At 34.2% G+C, this 18,220-nt stretch overlaps 1 protein-coding gene across 3 annotated transcripts in view; it reads left to right on the forward strand.

The window, feature by feature from the left end:
• Positions 1-17,023, forward strand: part of LOC136026348 (chaoptin-like) — a 125,198-nt gene extending 108,175 nt beyond the window's left edge. For all 3 annotated transcript variants that reach the window (XM_065702861.1, XM_065702860.1, XM_065702862.1), the window contains 2 exons: positions 2,277-5,014; positions 12,297-17,023. In XM_065702861.1, the coding sequence (XP_065558933.1) occupies positions 2,277-5,014; positions 12,297-12,613 (3,055 nt within the window). In that variant the 3' untranslated portion in view covers positions 12,614-17,023. The remainder of the gene's footprint in view (positions 1-2,276; positions 5,015-12,296) is intronic.
• Positions 17,024-18,220: the final 1,197 nt, after the last annotated feature.

The following is an 18,220-nucleotide window of genomic DNA, read 5'->3' on the forward strand; positions in this document are numbered from 1 at the left end:
TAGTAATCTTAAAAGGAAAATCATGTCTTGAACATGGCACTTAAAAAAGCGTAACAGTTAATACGACAAAAAATGGATAGGTGTAGAATTTCATGCTTACAATCGTTGGCATTTAGACACGGTAGTCAGATTAACGACGCTTCTTGACTGCTAAGGTCCCTGCGTCGGTCCTGCAGTGTCAATTTCAGCACGTTTAAAAGAGCTTCTTTTATTCCGAATCATTGACTACAGACAGAAGTGATGACTAATCTTACAGGAGATACAAGAATGGTTTCCTATTGACAATGAAAATTCTATAATTCAATAAAGTATTGAGTAGCTATGAACAATCTGTAATAATACAAACTATTGTTTCCTTAATTTTGTTACGTCCTAAAAGTAAAAGAAATATAGGGAGAGATAAAACAAATATCTGATAACATACTTGAATGTGTACGACAAGTTCGTATCCAGAGGGGAAGGGGTATGAGCTTCGAATTGCCCCCGCCCAAAATTTTAAAACCGTAACAATAGACATATAATAAAATATTGACGCGTTTTAAAATATTCATTGTTATCCCCCCAAACAAAAATGGGTACGGCCCTCGTGTATGACCTAGTTTCCTAAATTTTCGTTACAAATACTCATGCCATCCCTTTAACAACAAACAAATTATCTTTTTATCTTCTTCATCGTAAAATCATATTTATTCATGTTCGTATGTTCTCTTTCTACAATAAATGAATTCATAAATAGCAAGCAAAAATAAATACGCCATATAATTGGTTTTTAGAGCTTAGTTAGCAGGTGAACAAGATGTAAACACGCAATAAAACTTGTTTTGCTATTTAAATTCCTGTTTATATCCATAGATACATTCCACTCTTTCAACGAAAAAAAAAAGTCATCTTTTCGTTTTCTTCGTCATATACTCAGACATATGTAAATACTCATATTTTCTTGCTAGGCACGTACACTAGAATCTTGTTTTGGGAGGGGGGCAATATAAAAAACCTACTTCATTTGATGATTTTAAAAAAAGTGCCCAAGAATCCAGAAAAGTATAGGATTACCGAAGGTGTTGAACCCAAGCCCCCTCTCTCTTGCGTACGTTACTTCCGTGTTTTTCACTCTGGGGAACAATTTTACGAACAGAAGAACGAGACATACATGTACAGTGCCTCTTTTAGGATAAAAGTTGCTCATTTCCTCATCTCAAATTTTCCGCATTTTACTCACTTTTATCTTTTATCACAGTTGATAAACAATTTTTTTTATTTTTACCATTTCGTTCGTCCCACTTATCATTTTCTGGACTCTATGCAGCCCTGAACACATTCCCTTTCAGCATTTAATATAGTTTTAAACTGTCCCATCGGTGCTTGACTTACTGGACAATTTTGCTATTATAGTAAACGACTCAGTTACCATGTGAGAACACATAAAAATAATAATTAAAATTTCAATTTGTTATGGGTATGTTCCTTCTTAGCAGTTACAAGCTGTTTAGTTATTTACTCTGCAATTCATACATAAAGTATGCAATTAGTCAACTTTGCATTTCAAGTCAACAAAATAACCAGCAAAACAGAATAGGTTGTTGTCATTCACGCAATGTCGTATATGTAAATGTGTGTAAACACTAAGAAAATGAACAGAGAAAACTTGCGCAACAAATATAAATAACAATCATCTGGAAAAGATACATTCAGACTAATGAAATTTATGCTATTTTTGGTGTTTATAATAACATTTTCATTTTAACGCCTTCAAAGGACAGCAATATATATTTATGTCTCAAGTGAAATCTTCCAAATAATATTCGTATAATGTTCTCCTAAATATCTTCCAAACATTTCTGCAAGCGACACATTTTTGGAAAACTAAGAACCAAGGGGTATCTAGAGTGGCAGATAAGGCATTAAGAAACAGAAATGGCTAATGAATTCAATGAGTTCGGTGTAGTTTAATGAACATTGTATGTATAGATAGAATATAAGTTTGTCAAAATTACAAAATATCAAATATAATGCGGATTTACTTTTAGCAAAACAAAACCAAATGTCACTAAAAGGCAGACATTTGTGCAAATAATTTGTGTCTGATAGGAGGGGGGGGGTCAAAATCAAGCAAATTAAATAATGTGAAGTTTTTTTCAAATAACGATATCTCATTATGTGCAACTCATGAGTCTCTTGAGCAAGTACTTTGCATGCTTTGTAAGAAACAAAAAATATCTTCTCTTAAAATTAGATTCCTAGCACCAGAAACACAATTTTCTTTTTTTCTTTTTTAGGTGGCTTGATTTGCGTGGAAATCTTATAACTGAACTTCCTTCAACATTTCACCGAAGTTGGCGTATTCGACTAGATAAACTAGACTTGGGTGAAAACCTTCTGACAAAACTGTCTCCAGAAAGTTTTAACCGATCTATTACAGTTCGTGACTTGCACCTTGATCATAATCGACTGAACTATATCCCTTCCAATGCTTTCCGTGGAATGAATGTCGCTCGTCTTTACCTGTCGTCAAATTCTATAAGAGAAATCGATGATAAAGCATTTCACGGAGTAGGTGGGAACATTATTCTGCTGGACTTGGAAAGAAATAACTTCAATGAAACTCCTAAGGCGCTAAAGCATTTAAAAAGACTACGTTTTCTCTATCTGGGCAATAATGAGATTAGCAAAGTGGACACAGAAACATTTTCTTCTTTGTCCGGATCGTTAGAAGCATTGAGTTTATCAAACAACCATCTTGAATCAATACCATCAGCAGCACTGCATCAGTGTAAAAAACTTTTGCATCTCAATCTTGATTATAACCATATTTCTATGATAGATCGCAGAGATTTCAAAGAATGGGCGAATAATTTAGACACCCTAATACTTCGTGGAAATAGGATAAGTAAACTACAAAGTAATTTATTTATGTATGCTCGAGGACTACGAGAGCTTATAATTGCTTTTAATAAAATATCAGATATTCATGAAGAAGCCTTCGTTGATATCTCGGACTCACTGGAAACTTTAGATGCAAGTTTTGCTTTTCAAAAGCCAATATTTCCTGACAAAGCCATAAGATATTTGACTAGCTTGCAGTGGCTATCGCTGGATAATAATGAATTCAGACATATTCATGCTCAAGCTTTGGTGAATTTGACAGCATTGAGATATATTGGACTAGAATGGAACCGGTTTGAGTCATTACCTAAGGGATTATTTAGCAGTGCCGCCCATCGTTTTCTTCGAGATATACGACTGAACGATAACCACCTTGAACACATATCGACGAACACCTTCTCAAACTTAAGAGAACTTGAAAATTTAATTCTGTCAAATAATCGCTTGCATACTATATATATTCAAGCTTTTAACGCGTTACCTCGATTGACAACATTATCATTAACATCCAATAAAATTCAGAAAATAGACATTGGTGCATTCTACAATTTGCAAAGTCTTACGAGACTGGACTTACAATTTAATAAGCTCACTACAGTTCATCTTGATATGTTTCATAATGTTAGTCATGCATATATACCTTTGGCAATTAACATCTCTCAAAACTCAGTGGGTGCGCTAATTCCAAGTACAAAGTACGAGATATTTCACATTAGATCCATAGACCTGAGTTATAATCGCATTGCTGAGTTGAACACAATCTTTCTCTCTCAAACTACTGAATCTTTGAGAAAATTGTTCCTAGGACATAATAGAATAAGGCGCTTAGAGGAAAATCATTTTCAAACCTTAAGAGATATTCAGCTAATTCATATTCAACATAATATGTTAGAGTTCATTGGAAAGACGGCTTTTAGCGGAGCATTAAACGTCCAGTCTATTGATCTAAGCTGGAATAGAATTGACAATCTCCCTTATGGTGCTTTTCGTGGGTTAAAATATTTGAGAGTTCTCGATCTATCAAATAATAATTTGAAGTCCTTACCGAGGGACATTGTCGAAGGAACTTCAATCGAAACATTAAATTTGGCTGCAAATGCTCTGACAGTGCTGCCAGTATCCGTTTTATCAAGTGTTGGTACAACACTTGTAAATTTAAACTTGAACAGTAACGATTTAGATCACTTGGATGCTATGAGCTTTAGTGATTTTCGAAACATTATTTCAATGGACTTTTCAAAAAACAAATTTTCTCTACTCCCAGATAATGTATTTGTTCAACTTGGTAGTCTCATATCCCTTGATTTGAGCTTTAATATTTTAAAAGCTAACTTCAAAGAATTATTCCATTATTTAGTCAAGTTGAAAGAACTAAACATGGCATCAACAGAATTAACAGCGTGGCCTGCATTACCATTACCGAATTTAGTAGCATTAAATCTCTCTAGGAATTTACTGGGTCATGACAGACCTACCGTAATGACACTCGACAAATTACGCTCTATTGATTTGTCCTATAATAGATTTACATCAGTACCGAATTTCCTTTGGAATCGAATTCCTCTACTTGGAGAATTAGATTTATCTAACAATCCGATAAAGACGGTGAATCGAGAGAGCTTTACTGGACTGTGGAGGCTTGAATCGTTAGATTTATTAAACAGGAAGTTACTTAATGAAATAGAAGAAGAATCATTCCGTTCTTTACCTCTTTTAAGTAATATAAGAATGCCGTTGCTAAAAGAGCCACCTTTATCGGTGCTTTTCCATCGTCTAAAAAGCCTTAGAAAAGTTTATTTAGAAGCATTTATTCCATCAATTTCGTCCCAATTAGTCAACATTGCTTCATTAAGTTCTGCAGTGCGACTTAGAGAGCTTGAAATAGAGGGGGAAAGCTTGAAATTTATTGCGTCAGATACAGTAGCTCGTATGGGAATTCAGTCGTCGCCTGAGTTTCTCCTGTCTATCCATGATACAGGAGTCAAATATATTCCGGAGTTTTTCCTTCGTGGGTTAGAAAAGGTGACGGTTGTGGCTTTAGACCTTAGAAACAATCAAATATCTTCGCTCTCTTCTTCGGGTATTCAAATGAACAACACGATGGATCTCGAAGGAGCTCGGCAATTATTTGGTAAGTCTCTATTTAAGCAATTTGTACTCTACGTAATTATCAGGTCTAAAGGTATTATCTGGGATTTTCATGATTCTGATACAATTAAATAAAAAAAAGTTTTAAATAACTGAAAGTAAGGAGCGACATTAAAACTTATAATCAATAGAAATTACTCCGTGTATTAAAGGGGATGTCCCCTGCTCAACGCCCCGCTCTTTACACTAAAGTTCTTCATTGTTTTAAAAAGTAGAGCTGTTAGAGAGAGTCAAACTTTAGCGTAAAGAGCGGGGCGTTGGGAGGGGACAGCCCCTTTCACATACGGAATAATTTCTGTTCGTTTGCAGTTTTAATGTCGCTCCTTACTTTCAGTTAAAAAACTTGGTTTTCTTATCTAATGTCAGAACGTTTTTGAATTAACGCAGGTTTTGATTTTGGCTCACCGAACATGAATAATTAAACGAAATTCGCATACTAATTTAACTTTTTTTTTGGCTAAATGGCTTTCTTAAAGTTTTGATCGGTCGATTTTGAAAAAAGGGCGGGAAGGTGGCCTAGTTGCCCTCCAATTTCTTAGGTTAATTAAAAAGGCCACTAGTTTAACTTAAAGAACGAGGTATTGAGGAGGGGACGAACACCCTCATATATACAATAATTTATGTTCATTTTAATTTTTAATGTTGCTCCTTACTTTCAGTTGAAAAAACTTGTTTTTTTTATCCAGTTTCGTATTGTTTTTAATAATGCCGGAAAATCTCTTCCCCCATGATAAATTCCTCCATGAAAAGATCCTCTCACGTAACCTCTACAGTAGGATACGCTGAATCTGATGGTTTGATTTTCACTAAGATTCTATGACTTTTAGGGGTTGTTATTATATATTTATAATCAGCATAAAAATTCAATTCTTTTGATGTAGATATTGGTATAAAAATTCGGTTTTTAGAGTTTCGGTTACTATTGAGCCGGATCGCTCCTTACTACAGTTCGTTACCATGAACTGTTCCATTGGATTCGGCAAGGAAACCTGTTTGTTTTTATTTGCACACCACCCGAAGTGCTCCCTATGCGTGCCATATGGCACTTTATGATGGTTTTATCAAGTCAAATTTATAAAAACGGGTTGTATTTAAAAGAGAATAGCTTTTAAATGAGCCCTTAAACAGCTTTCTATGATGTTCCAGTGGCCTGTTAGTGGCAGAGAAAGCAAGTAGAAAAAGAAGATATATCCTTGCCATCCATAAGAAAAACGAATTTTTCTTTTCGTTCGAGGTAGGGGGGAGTGCTGTAAGTTTTCTGTATGGGGTTTTTGATCATGTCAATTCCAATAGTGTTACTTTTCGTTTTGATTCAACTCTTATTTATAATTCCCATAAATTTCTTTCAAAATAATATTTTACTGTTAACATTAGCCGCAGATGTAGTTAAAAATCCAGAATCAGCTATAAATAGCCATTTTAATATCACTAAGCCGTTTATTTCAAACAGATTTTTAAACTGTATGAGCCATTGTTCCCTCTTTACTAAGTTGCAACCATGCCTTTAGTAACCATGATTCTAGTATATTAGGTTGAATTGCTTGTATAGCCATTTAATTTCTTATCAATGTTATTGTTAATCTTTTATAATCGCTATATTTGGAAGAATCAAACAGTTCGTGGTAACGAACTGTAGTAAGGAGCGACCTGGCTCAATAGTAACCGAAACTCTAAAAAACGGAATTTAGATTCGTGGTTTCTCCTTGTCTTGTCGTTTATCAAACATTGTGCTTACTGCTGATAACGCTATCGGTATCTTTTTTATATATGAAATCCATTTTTATTTCATTGTAGAAGCAGCAATAGTCGGAAGCAGCAGTATAGTAGTTGCCAGCAGAAGTAGTAATCGAAAATAGCAGGAGTAGTCGTTTGTAATACGACTAGTAGTTGAAAGTTGTAGTCGTGGCCACCAGTAGTAGTTTTAATCGTAATTAGTAGTAATATTAACAAGCAATAATCACAAGTAGTAGTAATAGTCATAATTAGTAGTAGCAGTTGCATGTAGTAGCAGTAGTAATAGTCGTCAGAGGTATCACCAGTCGTAAGCAGTAGTACTAGTCGCAAGTTCTAAAAGTAGTTGGAATTGGATTAGTAGTCGCAATCATTAGTAGTAGTCGCAAGTATTGGTAGTTGTCACAAGTAGTAGAAGTAATCATGAGTTTTACGAGTAGTTACAAGTAGTCAGTAGCAAGTAGTAGTGACAAGTAAAAGTAGTAATTGAAAGTAGTACTAGTAATCATAAGTAGTAGTACTAGCAGTCGCAATTAGTAGTTGCAAGGAGTAGTAGTAAGCAGTAATTCCTTTTCTTTTGAACATTCGCAGCGATTCTTGAATCTACTGAGTAAGCCTGTTTTTGTCTTTTTCATAAGCAATGCCATAGCACTTTATCTGCTGTTATAAAGTTTATCTGCATATGACGATCACCGATGTATGTGGTCGAAATATCCAGAACTTTTATATCTGTTTCTCACTGTCTAACAAAAGGCCTTATCCCTATTTAAGCTTTTATATGATTGTCATAGAAAGGCAGTTTGGTTTTTGGAAAAATACCTAATGCCTTTTATAGAGTCAAAAGTGATCGTGGGGCAACCAGCTCCCCTTGTACGCATCCTTTTCCCAAACTACAAATTAAATTGCGGTTTTTAGTTGGCAATGGTGCATTAGCCCTGCTCCTCAGGGTTTCTACTTGTTTGGAGTTTAAATTGATTGTTTATTGTAATTTCTGTTCGTTTTGGGTTTTATTTATTTACTAATGATGGTTAATGCTAGTTTTACGCCTCAAAATTCAGTACTGTTAAACGCAAACATACTCAGTCCACTTTTTCGAACTTTACAGGAGAGCAAAAATAAACTGAAAAAAAAATCGTACAAAGCACGATATTGCCGAAGATAAATTCTAAAAAGCGTAACGGTTACATTTTTGTACGCTCTTTTTGATGGTTTGCTTAAAATTCAACCATTTTTTTTAGTTTTCAAGAAAATCGACTGAATACTTTTCTACAGAATACTGTTTATCGAAAGTCTACAAAACCAAAACTGCACAAACGCGTTCAGTTCAACTTGTCATTTAATTTACTAAAAAAAACGTCAAATTTCGAATACAAAAATGTTAGAAAATTAACCTTAAATAATTCCCCTTACTGCCCGCTGTCGTTTCCTCCACAGGCTCGGATTCGTCACAGACGAAGTCAACTGAAGATGGATCATATGCAATGTTTGTGTAAAAAGAATGGTACTGCTCATCTACCAGCGGTAGGAATGAAATGATGCCGTCATACTTTGCTTTTGAGATAGACCTTTTGTTGGGATACTTGGCCTTCAATTGTTTTGTTAATATTCCCCCTCCCTCTTTTTCTCAACGTCAGTGTTCGGAAGGGCTCTTCTTCACTCAAGCTAGTTGTAAGTTTCATAATTCTGAATTCTTTTAAAATCTTATACAACCAATGTCCAACCAAGAAACCGAACGTTTTTCTACATCAGTAGTTCTTTTTGTAAACAACTGCTTGAAAAATTCGTTCCAGTCAAGAAGATGTTCCCTTGTCATCTCATCGGCTTGCATGGGAATCTTTCCTTTAGCTAGTCGTTTAACATTGGTCCAGTCACCAGGAGTTCTGACCATGATGTCTGACGTTTTCTTAGCCTTTTCGATTTGGTCATGGTCATTATCGCATTCCAGGTGCGTATGACCAGGGTCTAAGATTTTTTTTTATCAATGTATGTAAAATTGTTTCCTGCCAAAGGTGACACATAGGATGAGAACATGGTAGCCACAAACAAGTTCCTGTTTTGGGAACCACACGTGTCAGAGTAGAGCGCAAAATTCTTGACACATTCATTGGTTGGTCAGGTGGCAAAAGAGACATGAGGCAACCTCACTGGCTCGTTTGTAGCCCGTGATTCCATATCATAGGTAATTGTACGATAGAGAGCCTTGATTGGTTTTGTCATAAACTGTGAAGTTGTAAGTCCAGAGCTGACGCTTATAAAAAACAAGTCTAGTTTTCAGATCAGAGTTGGCAGACACTGCTAGAGGTCAAAACACCAGACCTCTTCTCGTCCTGCACTGACTGTGGCTGCTTTGTTGTTAGACCTTTTTGAGGGATAGGAATTGCTGAAAGCAGACCTATGTGCAGCGTTTTCTGGTCTTACTTGTTCTTTATCACTATCGGTTAGTGCAGATTTTTTCCTGATGACAAATTTCGCATATGTACTACGGGAGTCCTTCGCTGAAGCCACGAAACCAAGGTTGAAGCTGCAATAAAAAATCATTTGTACAATGTAAAGCTTTTGAACTCTCTGCCATTTGCCTTCTGATCTTCGGTGCAAAAATCATACATCTTTTGACTGTTTCGAAGACAAATTTTTTATCGAGTTCTTCATCGCGAATAGTTGGGTTTGTATGCTGGAAAACTCCTAATATGGCGTTCGATCTCTTCCGCATCTTCAGAGGAAGATTTGTTAACTGGTGTTTTTAGAGGTGTTACTAGAATACCTGATGTTGGAATTTTTTCTGTATAGTACTCAGCTATCTTCTTGTCAAAGAAAAAATAGCTTGGAAACATTTCTTGCACACTTTTTGTTTTTCGCTCTCAGAATCTGGCAAAAAGTACACAACCACAAGAGGCTGCTTTCTAGGTTTCTCTGAGTGACTTCTGGATATCTTAAGAACCTGTTTTCGATTAGGGAAAGGATGTACTGTTGTTACAGTAATTTGTCCCATCTTCCCCAGTACGACGAAAATAAATCTTTACGCATATTATCACAAACTTTTTCAATGCACCGGAGTCTACATTCATATTGAATATCCAGCTTTCCAGCGGAGTGAACCTTGTCTTTATAGCTCTTGTATTCCTTCACCAAATACTACAGTTTCTTTCTCTCTTCTCTTGTCATAACCTTGGCTTTTCTTCCTATTCTCCTTGCCTGCTCATTTACTTTATCAGTGTGAGCACTGGGCAAAGGTTGTGCTTGTGGTTCTGTTCTTTCAGACGCTTCAGCTGTACCAATAGCAACTTCATCAACCATGGCTACAACGACATAATTTTCTATATTATTCGTGACAGTGGATGGATCTTATCCAGGTTCCTGAACCCGATTACTGTTTCCTTCTCCTCAGCTGGTAATGTACAAAATGAGACCACCTGAGACCAAAAAAAAACAAATTGATATCTGCCAAGCAGAAAGAAAAGAAGAAGTATACGATACCAAAAATCTTTAGTGGCCCCTACTGGACGTGAAAGGATTAACGTTGCAAACTTAAGGAAAAACAAGTGCTGATGCATTTCATCGAGAGCACCCCTACTTATTCAGGAAGTGGATTCGAAAAGAGCCAAGAACGACTAAGAAAAATGACAGCCAAATCTCCCAGACTATCAAAAAGCAGGATGTTTTAAGCCCCTGTGAGGTTTTGGTTGGCTAGAAGATCACATTCTGTAAAACTTTTTGCTAAGAGCACAGTACCTAGCATAAAATGGTCAAGAACTGATCCTTCCTTCTGTTTCAGCAGATATGGGCTTTTCAATCAAGACTATTCAGCCTTCTTGCTTTTGACTCACTCTTTGAGTTTGAATGAACTATTGCATTGGATGCTCTTTATTTCTCATGAATCTGCTGAGATATCTTGTGGTGAATCTTTTGATTCTAGGAGTTTAAATATCAGATGATATACATTGATTTCTGTTCTCTGTGTACAGGTATGGTCATTTAGACTCCTAGCCCTTTAAATATCACTATCATAATGGGTATTATTATATAATAGCACATACTGGAGTGGGTTAGGAGATGCTTTTTTCCACAGATGTGGCTTATAAGTTAATGTATGATTGGCTCACATGTTTCTCTGGATAGACTATTTTCAAAATTATAAATTATTCCAGTAGTTATATTTAACGTTTATTATAGCCTTTTTGAGGTTAGCCTTGGGTTGTAATTAATTTAGATACGTAGCAGGAGAGGTTTTTTAAATATGATTTTTCTTTTTAATAAGACGCACCTCCACCTTTTCTCTCTGATGACCTATCCCCTCTCAGGATAGTATATCCTGGGAACTTTATTTGTTGGTTTTGGGTCAAGTGGGTTTCCTGAAGACAAGCAATATCAATGAAATTTTTGTTCATAATAGATATTAGTTCCTTTAACTTAGTTTCTGAAAGTGATCTTACATTTTACTGAATCATTGAGATGTGCTGCTTCGTTGCTAAGTTTTCATTTGACTGTGTGTCAATGTTAGTTTTGCTAGGAGCAAAACAAGATCCTTTTTTGCTTGAATAAGCATGCGATTAGGTAGATACATATTTGCCAACTCATTTATGATTGTTGCTTTCTGTGGATGTTGGAGGTTCATAGACTGAACTACATTAGAGTTTAATATAAAGAGGCATTAGGTGTTAGCTTGATTCGTTGGACGAGATTATTCATGGACTGAACTCGTTTATGCAAATTTCAATATGTTTTTTTTTTTTTTAACTGAACACCTTACTACATTATGTGTGGCTAAAAAAAAACAGATGCACGTATGCCAATTCTGAATAGTGCGGTCGACACAGAAAAAAATCACGCTAGATGGTGCTGCTACTCAATTTCACACAAAAATTGAACTGAATATGTTTGTGCTTAACGGTACGGAATTATTTGACAGTATTTTTGCTCATCTTTGGCTTAACGCCCCTTTTAATTTTTCTTTGAAAAGGTTCTTTTTAGAAAAAAGGGTTTTTTAATTAATAAAACAAGGCCAAGATATCGGTCTTTCAAATATCATTGAATACGAAAATATTATTGAATAGAAAACATTAAATATAAATACAAAATATTAAAAAATGAACGAAAAAAAAGACTTAGAACGCTTGAAGCACAAGTTTCGAGATTGAGCCAAGTTTCTTAAAATTTTCATGAAACCAAAGTATGGACAATTAAAAATGGGAGTGACATTTGTTATTAGCAGACAACCAATTAAAACAAAAGTTTCAAAAAGGGCTAATATTCGTAAGGATTTATAACACTCAGGTAAGTGTTAATCACACACTGTTTTGGATAGTTAAAATCTTCCCGCAAGTTCTCTATTTAGACTGTGTAGCTATTTCCGGCATTGCTCTGATAATTGTTTTCGTGATTTGACAATAGGGTGGAAAATGTGGCTCGCCCACATAAACCTTTAGTTTTACCTTACTTTACAAAAATTATGAAGTAATTAGACAAAAAAAAGCACAGAATGCAGAAGGGCTTACACACGGAAGCATATAACGGTAATTCGATATATTTATTTACAGGTGGGCTTGTAATATCTGGAAACCCCTTAATCTGTGGATGTGATATTGCTTGGCTTGGTCCCTGGCTTCGACGATGGCAGAGAGAGCTCCTTACCCACAACCCTGCTTTAGTAGATACTTATTATTTGACCAAAAGTGTTAGGAAGCCAACGTGTATTGAAAAAAAAAGTAAAAAAAGGCGATATTTAATTGATAGTATTGCTGCTGAAGTAAGCTGTAGTATTCTTGCTTATTCCCGTGGAAACTCGGAGCAGTGGTTGGCTTCGAAGGGTGTAATAGCTGCTGGGATTTTACTTAGCTTATATACTGTGTTATAGAGATAGCTTCAGTTTAATGGTCGAGCATATATTTGGAATGATCTTTTATCTCTAGCCACTTTGATTGCATATTGCTAGCTAACGATTTCAGAGCTAGAAAATGATTTCTAGCCAATTCGATTTGGCGCTAATCTGGTGAGTAGCATAAAGAAATTACTTGCATTTATTTTAAAATGACTTGTATTTATTTTCTGATAGATCGCAAGGAAAGAAGAACATTGATAGAATAGCCTTATATCTTATATATGCCATGACGTATTAAACTTATATATATGTATATTTTCTTTTAGCTTAAATACAAACCAAAAACTGTAAGTAAATTTTGCTAATAAATAAACAGATAGAGACTAAGGCCATAAAAAAAATGGCGCAAAACTATGAACAACCGATTTTGTTATCTCGAAAAGGGTTAATTATGAAATTTTATTTTAAAAGTAAATATAAATACCTACTTTCAACAAGTTCAAATACAGATTTATTTTCAAGTTATATTTAAAGGCTTATTTTCATAATATATTGCCACACCGCTAAGACTAGTTTATCTATTTTAACTTTTTAATATTATATAAATAATTATTTAATAATACAGTATTTATTGTAATGTTGTATAATATATCAGTTTATTGTAATATGTTGACTGAAAAAAAAAGATAAGCAGAGAGATTGCTTAAACTTGCGCTGTCTGTTTTTTCCTTTTTATAAATCGTTACATCCCCGTATAGATTTACCTTATAAATGATATGCAAAATGCTTATGCTGGGTGGTTATAAATTTGCATTCCCTGGTTTATGGTTCGTTCCAGAAGCATATTGATAATTTATGTAGCATATTGATGATAAATATGATAATTGATGGTGTGATATAATTTATGTTTCAAAACACCAGAAAACAAAATAAAATTGATCAATTCTTACTATTACGGAAACACCAACGACTTCTCTTTTAGTAGCACTTACATATTATGAGCATACTAACGACTGAGTTTGTTGTTAAAGTAAAAATATTAAGTTTTTTATTGCATGAATACAAATAGGAAAGTAATAACTTAAAATGAATGGATTTTTCTATTAAGGAATGTTATGCTTATGTTTTTTTAATTTTAATTTTTAACATTTTTATGAATTAAATGAAAACATTTGTAAATTATAAAAGCAACGAGTAAGTAAACTCGTTTTTTTTTCTTGAATTTTTTATTATAAGAGCTACACTGTCGATCAGCGCCAAATTAGCTATATTAGCTTAAATTAAGAAAATACTCAAGAAAGCAATTTTTATTACTTAAAAAGCAATACTACTTTAGGAACAATTGAAATCATCATTTTTAATTGTCCATGAAAATAAAGCTTAGATTTCCCCTAAGATATCAAAGGGCGATGTAACTCGGATACTTTTTGAATATGAAAATTCAACGAAGAGCGAAGTCTTATTATTATTCACCACAAAAGGTTATTCTATCCGGATTCTCTAGTTATTTGATTAAAATCATGAAAAGGAAATTATTTATACAAACTGGAAGTACATTCAAAGTGGCCGATTCTGACAGCAGATCTAAAATCTTTGCTGTATAAGCATTCAACAAAGTTCCTTTTAACTTCAAATCAGTATGCCAATTTCCTAAGTTTGACAATCGCCATCAGCGTTAAGAAAGGAAAGAAAAAGTAATGCCAATACAAAATTATTATTATCGTGAAATTGAAAGTTTGATGAACACGTTTCGATGAATCTCATCTTTGACAATGTCATCAATCAAATGCACTGAAGGGTGTTTATTTTCTTTTAGTTTAATAATAGGTGATACTTATTTATTGAATTCTCTGTTTTTTTAATACCAATTGTGGATTTTCACTAAAATTCAAAATTTAGTACATTGGTCTACCCATTCAAATTTTAATTTACATCAACGCTATCAGCTAAACCCCGTCATTTTTCATTGATCTCACGGATATTGTGAATTATGTGCCTTAGATATTCAGTTCTATAAATGTTTTGGTTTCCCTGAACTTAGATTGGGATCAATTAAACAATAACTATTCTCTTTCGTGTATATAAGGATACTCGGTATGTTCAAGTGCGTGGAAACTTAGAAAGAAAAGTTAGCTTCTAAGGAGGGTTAGAATGTAGAAAGTGCATATAATATTTAAATGGAAGGAGGCTGCTATCCTCTAAGCTATTCCGCTTCCCCGTCTCTTAATTTTGAAGTAATTATTTTGCTTTACTAAAAATAAAGCATACTTTGTACAGTTCATTTGTTATTTATGTACTTAAAACATAAGTATGGTAGCAAATGTTTCTCAAAACCAATTAGCGGTATATGCGGTAGGCCTAGTTTGTTTAGTTTCCAGTAAAGCGCAAGTAATACTTCAGCATTTAGCGCCTCTATCTTATTCCTGATAATTTGTGAACTTTATATACCCCTAAATAAGCCAATCTTTAGTCGGTTAAAGTTTTCTCGTCTTTCTTTACTTCTTTCGCAATTTTCTTTATTAGTAGTAATGGGAGGAAACTGCTATGACTAGCGTGGCAAGATATCAAAGAAATTAGGGCTCGTATTTTAAGCCAAAGTACGTTCTGCACGTTAGGGTTTGTATTGTTTTATCATTTTTATTTTTCTGCAAATACACTACAGAACAGCAAATCTAAAACCTATTGTTTTCCAAGGAAATATTAGTTCTTCATAAGGCCTAGAGCAGTGGAGCAAGCAGAAGGGGGAAATCTTCAGTTCCGTCTCCAACATCATTAATTTCGAGGTTTTCCCTATAATTCATTTTATTTCATATAGTTTGCCCAGTTCAAACATTTATGGACTTGGCCCCAAAGAAAAATTTGGACACCTGTAATGATCCCCGTGTTCTTGCTAGGTCTATAGTATGTTAATTTATTGTAGAGTCTGTTGGGATTCGGCATGCGATACTAACGCTTGAACTCTAGCTATAAAGGTATGCACGAGCTAGTGTTTTACCTTTGCTGTAGTAATGTTTTACGTATAGAATATAAAGAAAAACCTAATACATAGTCTTAGAAAAAGACAACATATTATTTAATATCTATGTGGGTGATTAGGTCGTGGTCTACACTAAAGCCTAGAACTTCTTGACAGAGCCTGAATCGATTTAAGAAATTATGAAATTACGACCTATATTTAATCTTATGCTCTTGACCTACGCTGGGAATCGTGTTTCTTCTTCAGATCTTGTGTTTCTTATTATTTATCTTCAAAGAACAAGGGCACTCCGGTCTTTGCCTGATAATTCACAATAGAAACACATGTATGTTAGTTGTCGTACGCTCAAAAAGAAAAGGAACAAGGAGTCTTGGCCCCTAAACTTCTCTTAAATAGCCCTCTCCCTAACCCTCCCAATATTTTTTTTTATTTGACCATAATTTTTTACTTTTTTAACGTTCTGACTTTTCGTATTATAAGATACAAGAAGTTAAACAAGTATTGTATGGTACATTTTAATATGGAAGAAATTTCAGGTTGTGTACAAGCGATAAGTGTGTTTGAATTGTGTGAATTTTTCATGTATTTTTTTTGGAGGAGGGGGGAGATTGTCCTTACTAGTGTAACGCACGCAATATAATTCTATATTGACCAAATTATATCTACCTTTGATAGAATTAAATATCCTATTATATATAATTATCTTAATAGTTCTAGACCCTATTATAAATTAAATTTCTCTAAAATTGGAATTGAGACTGAAAATTGTTTCGCAATTTTCAATGGATGCATGATAATGTTTTCAATCTTTCGAGCTCATGAAGCTTCACTTCTACATACTTATGTCTTTACAACGAAATAAGATTAAATTGAATTTTGTTTTTCTAAATTCTGTTCTATACAAATAGACCATTAAGAGATGTGTAAAAAGAATGAGCTGTGATCCTGCAGTGACGCAGTGGGATTGATTTCTGTTTGGTAATGCGAGACCCAGAATTTGAACAGAGCTACAGCAACCCGCTGCGGAATCCAACTCTGGTGACGAGATTTTTCGAAAGCGTATATATAACAATCCAAATAAGAAGATGAAAGAAAAGAAACTAATGAGTGTTCTTAACAGGGAGAGTCTATTATTTACCAGCATATTGTTTTGGGAAGAGGGGTCGGCGTAAATGTAAAAAGGCTCTTTTTCACGTTAGTTTTCACGGATGACTTACAAACCCCAATTTTGGGATAATAAGAATAGAAATGTGATTGAGGTACTTAGCATGAGCTCTCTGTAATTTCTACGATGCATAGCACAAGTGAATTACAAATTATTGATGCACAAATCTGTATATATTGACGGTAGAGGCCACATTTATATTGTAGGTTGAAGAGTTAGTTAGTTCATAACGGTAATTTAGTTTTGTAATATTGCACTATTTTTGGACTCCTGAAGAACTAAATAAATTACTGTTTCTGAAGTATTTCCAGTTTTGTGTCCAGTTTTAGGAATAAGGGGTGTTGAGGACTACTCACGCAGTCATGAGAGGGCAGCAACGGATGTTACGATTGCTTTTTTATTAGGGCATGAATCCGCCACCTCTGCTAGAGTCACTCGTCGCTTTATTTGGGCTATTCAAGCCAGTTTGGACTAGTTCTCATAAATTTTCTCCGAAATTACTTTAAAATTCCAAAAACCAGAATTCAACTGGTATGAAACACTGCCAAAGTTGGGATACTTATTGAAAAATGCAGCAATCGAATTTAAGTTTTGACTAGAATAAGTTAATAGAAATTAGCTTAAAATAAGTAATATCTTACTCGTTACTATTAAAATATGTTTACTCCGAACAAAATATTTAATTTACATGGCTATCTGCACAATGACAGAAAGAGTTATTGTGTCAAGACTACGTTTCGCTGATTGATAGGTAAAAAAACAAAAAAACAATTGAAGCATACATTTGAATGTGTGGTTAAAATTTTTTTTAATAGAAAATAAATAATTTCATTGCCCCTTATAAAAAGACACAAAATGTCACACAATTAAGTATACGAAAATATAATAAAAAAGAAAAAAAATTGAAAACTGTAGTTGTCAACCCCTTTAAACTTTCAAACTGGTATATCCTGAAGCAATTTTTATTAAAAAAAAATGTATATCATATAATTTGATCAGCTCATCAAGAGCTATCGACTGTCGTTGAAAAAAAATATCTGTCTTAGTTCAAAAGTTGACTTTTTTGCCGTAGGCCAAGTTTCTAACGTCATCATTTAGAAAGTAGCAAAGGATAAACTCTAATTTCTTTAGCAATGAGAGAACTTTTAAAATTTAAGAGGTACATCTGATATCATTTCTATATCGATATATTTTTGTTTCAGTATGTGCCTTACTACTGAAGTTGTCAACCCCTTTAAAACTTTCAAACTGGTATATCTCATGAAGGAATTTTTCTACCAAAAAATGGATTGCATAGACTTTGATCAACTCATCAAGAGCTATCGACTGCCGTCGAAAAAAAAAAATCTTAAGCTGAAATCGGGGTGCTAGGAACAAAAAGAAAAAAACACGACAAAACCAAAGTGTTGCTCTCGCAACAAAATTAAAACAGAAAATAAATAAACAATACATTCAAAGGAGCTGGCAAAGAGCTTGAAAAGGCTATGCTTTTGATCCAATG

The sequence above is a fragment of the Artemia franciscana genome, chromosome 4 (assembly GCF_032884065.1).
Source record: "Artemia franciscana chromosome 4, ASM3288406v1, whole genome shotgun sequence".
Lineage (NCBI taxonomy): Eukaryota > Metazoa > Arthropoda > Branchiopoda > Anostraca > Artemiidae > Artemia > Artemia franciscana.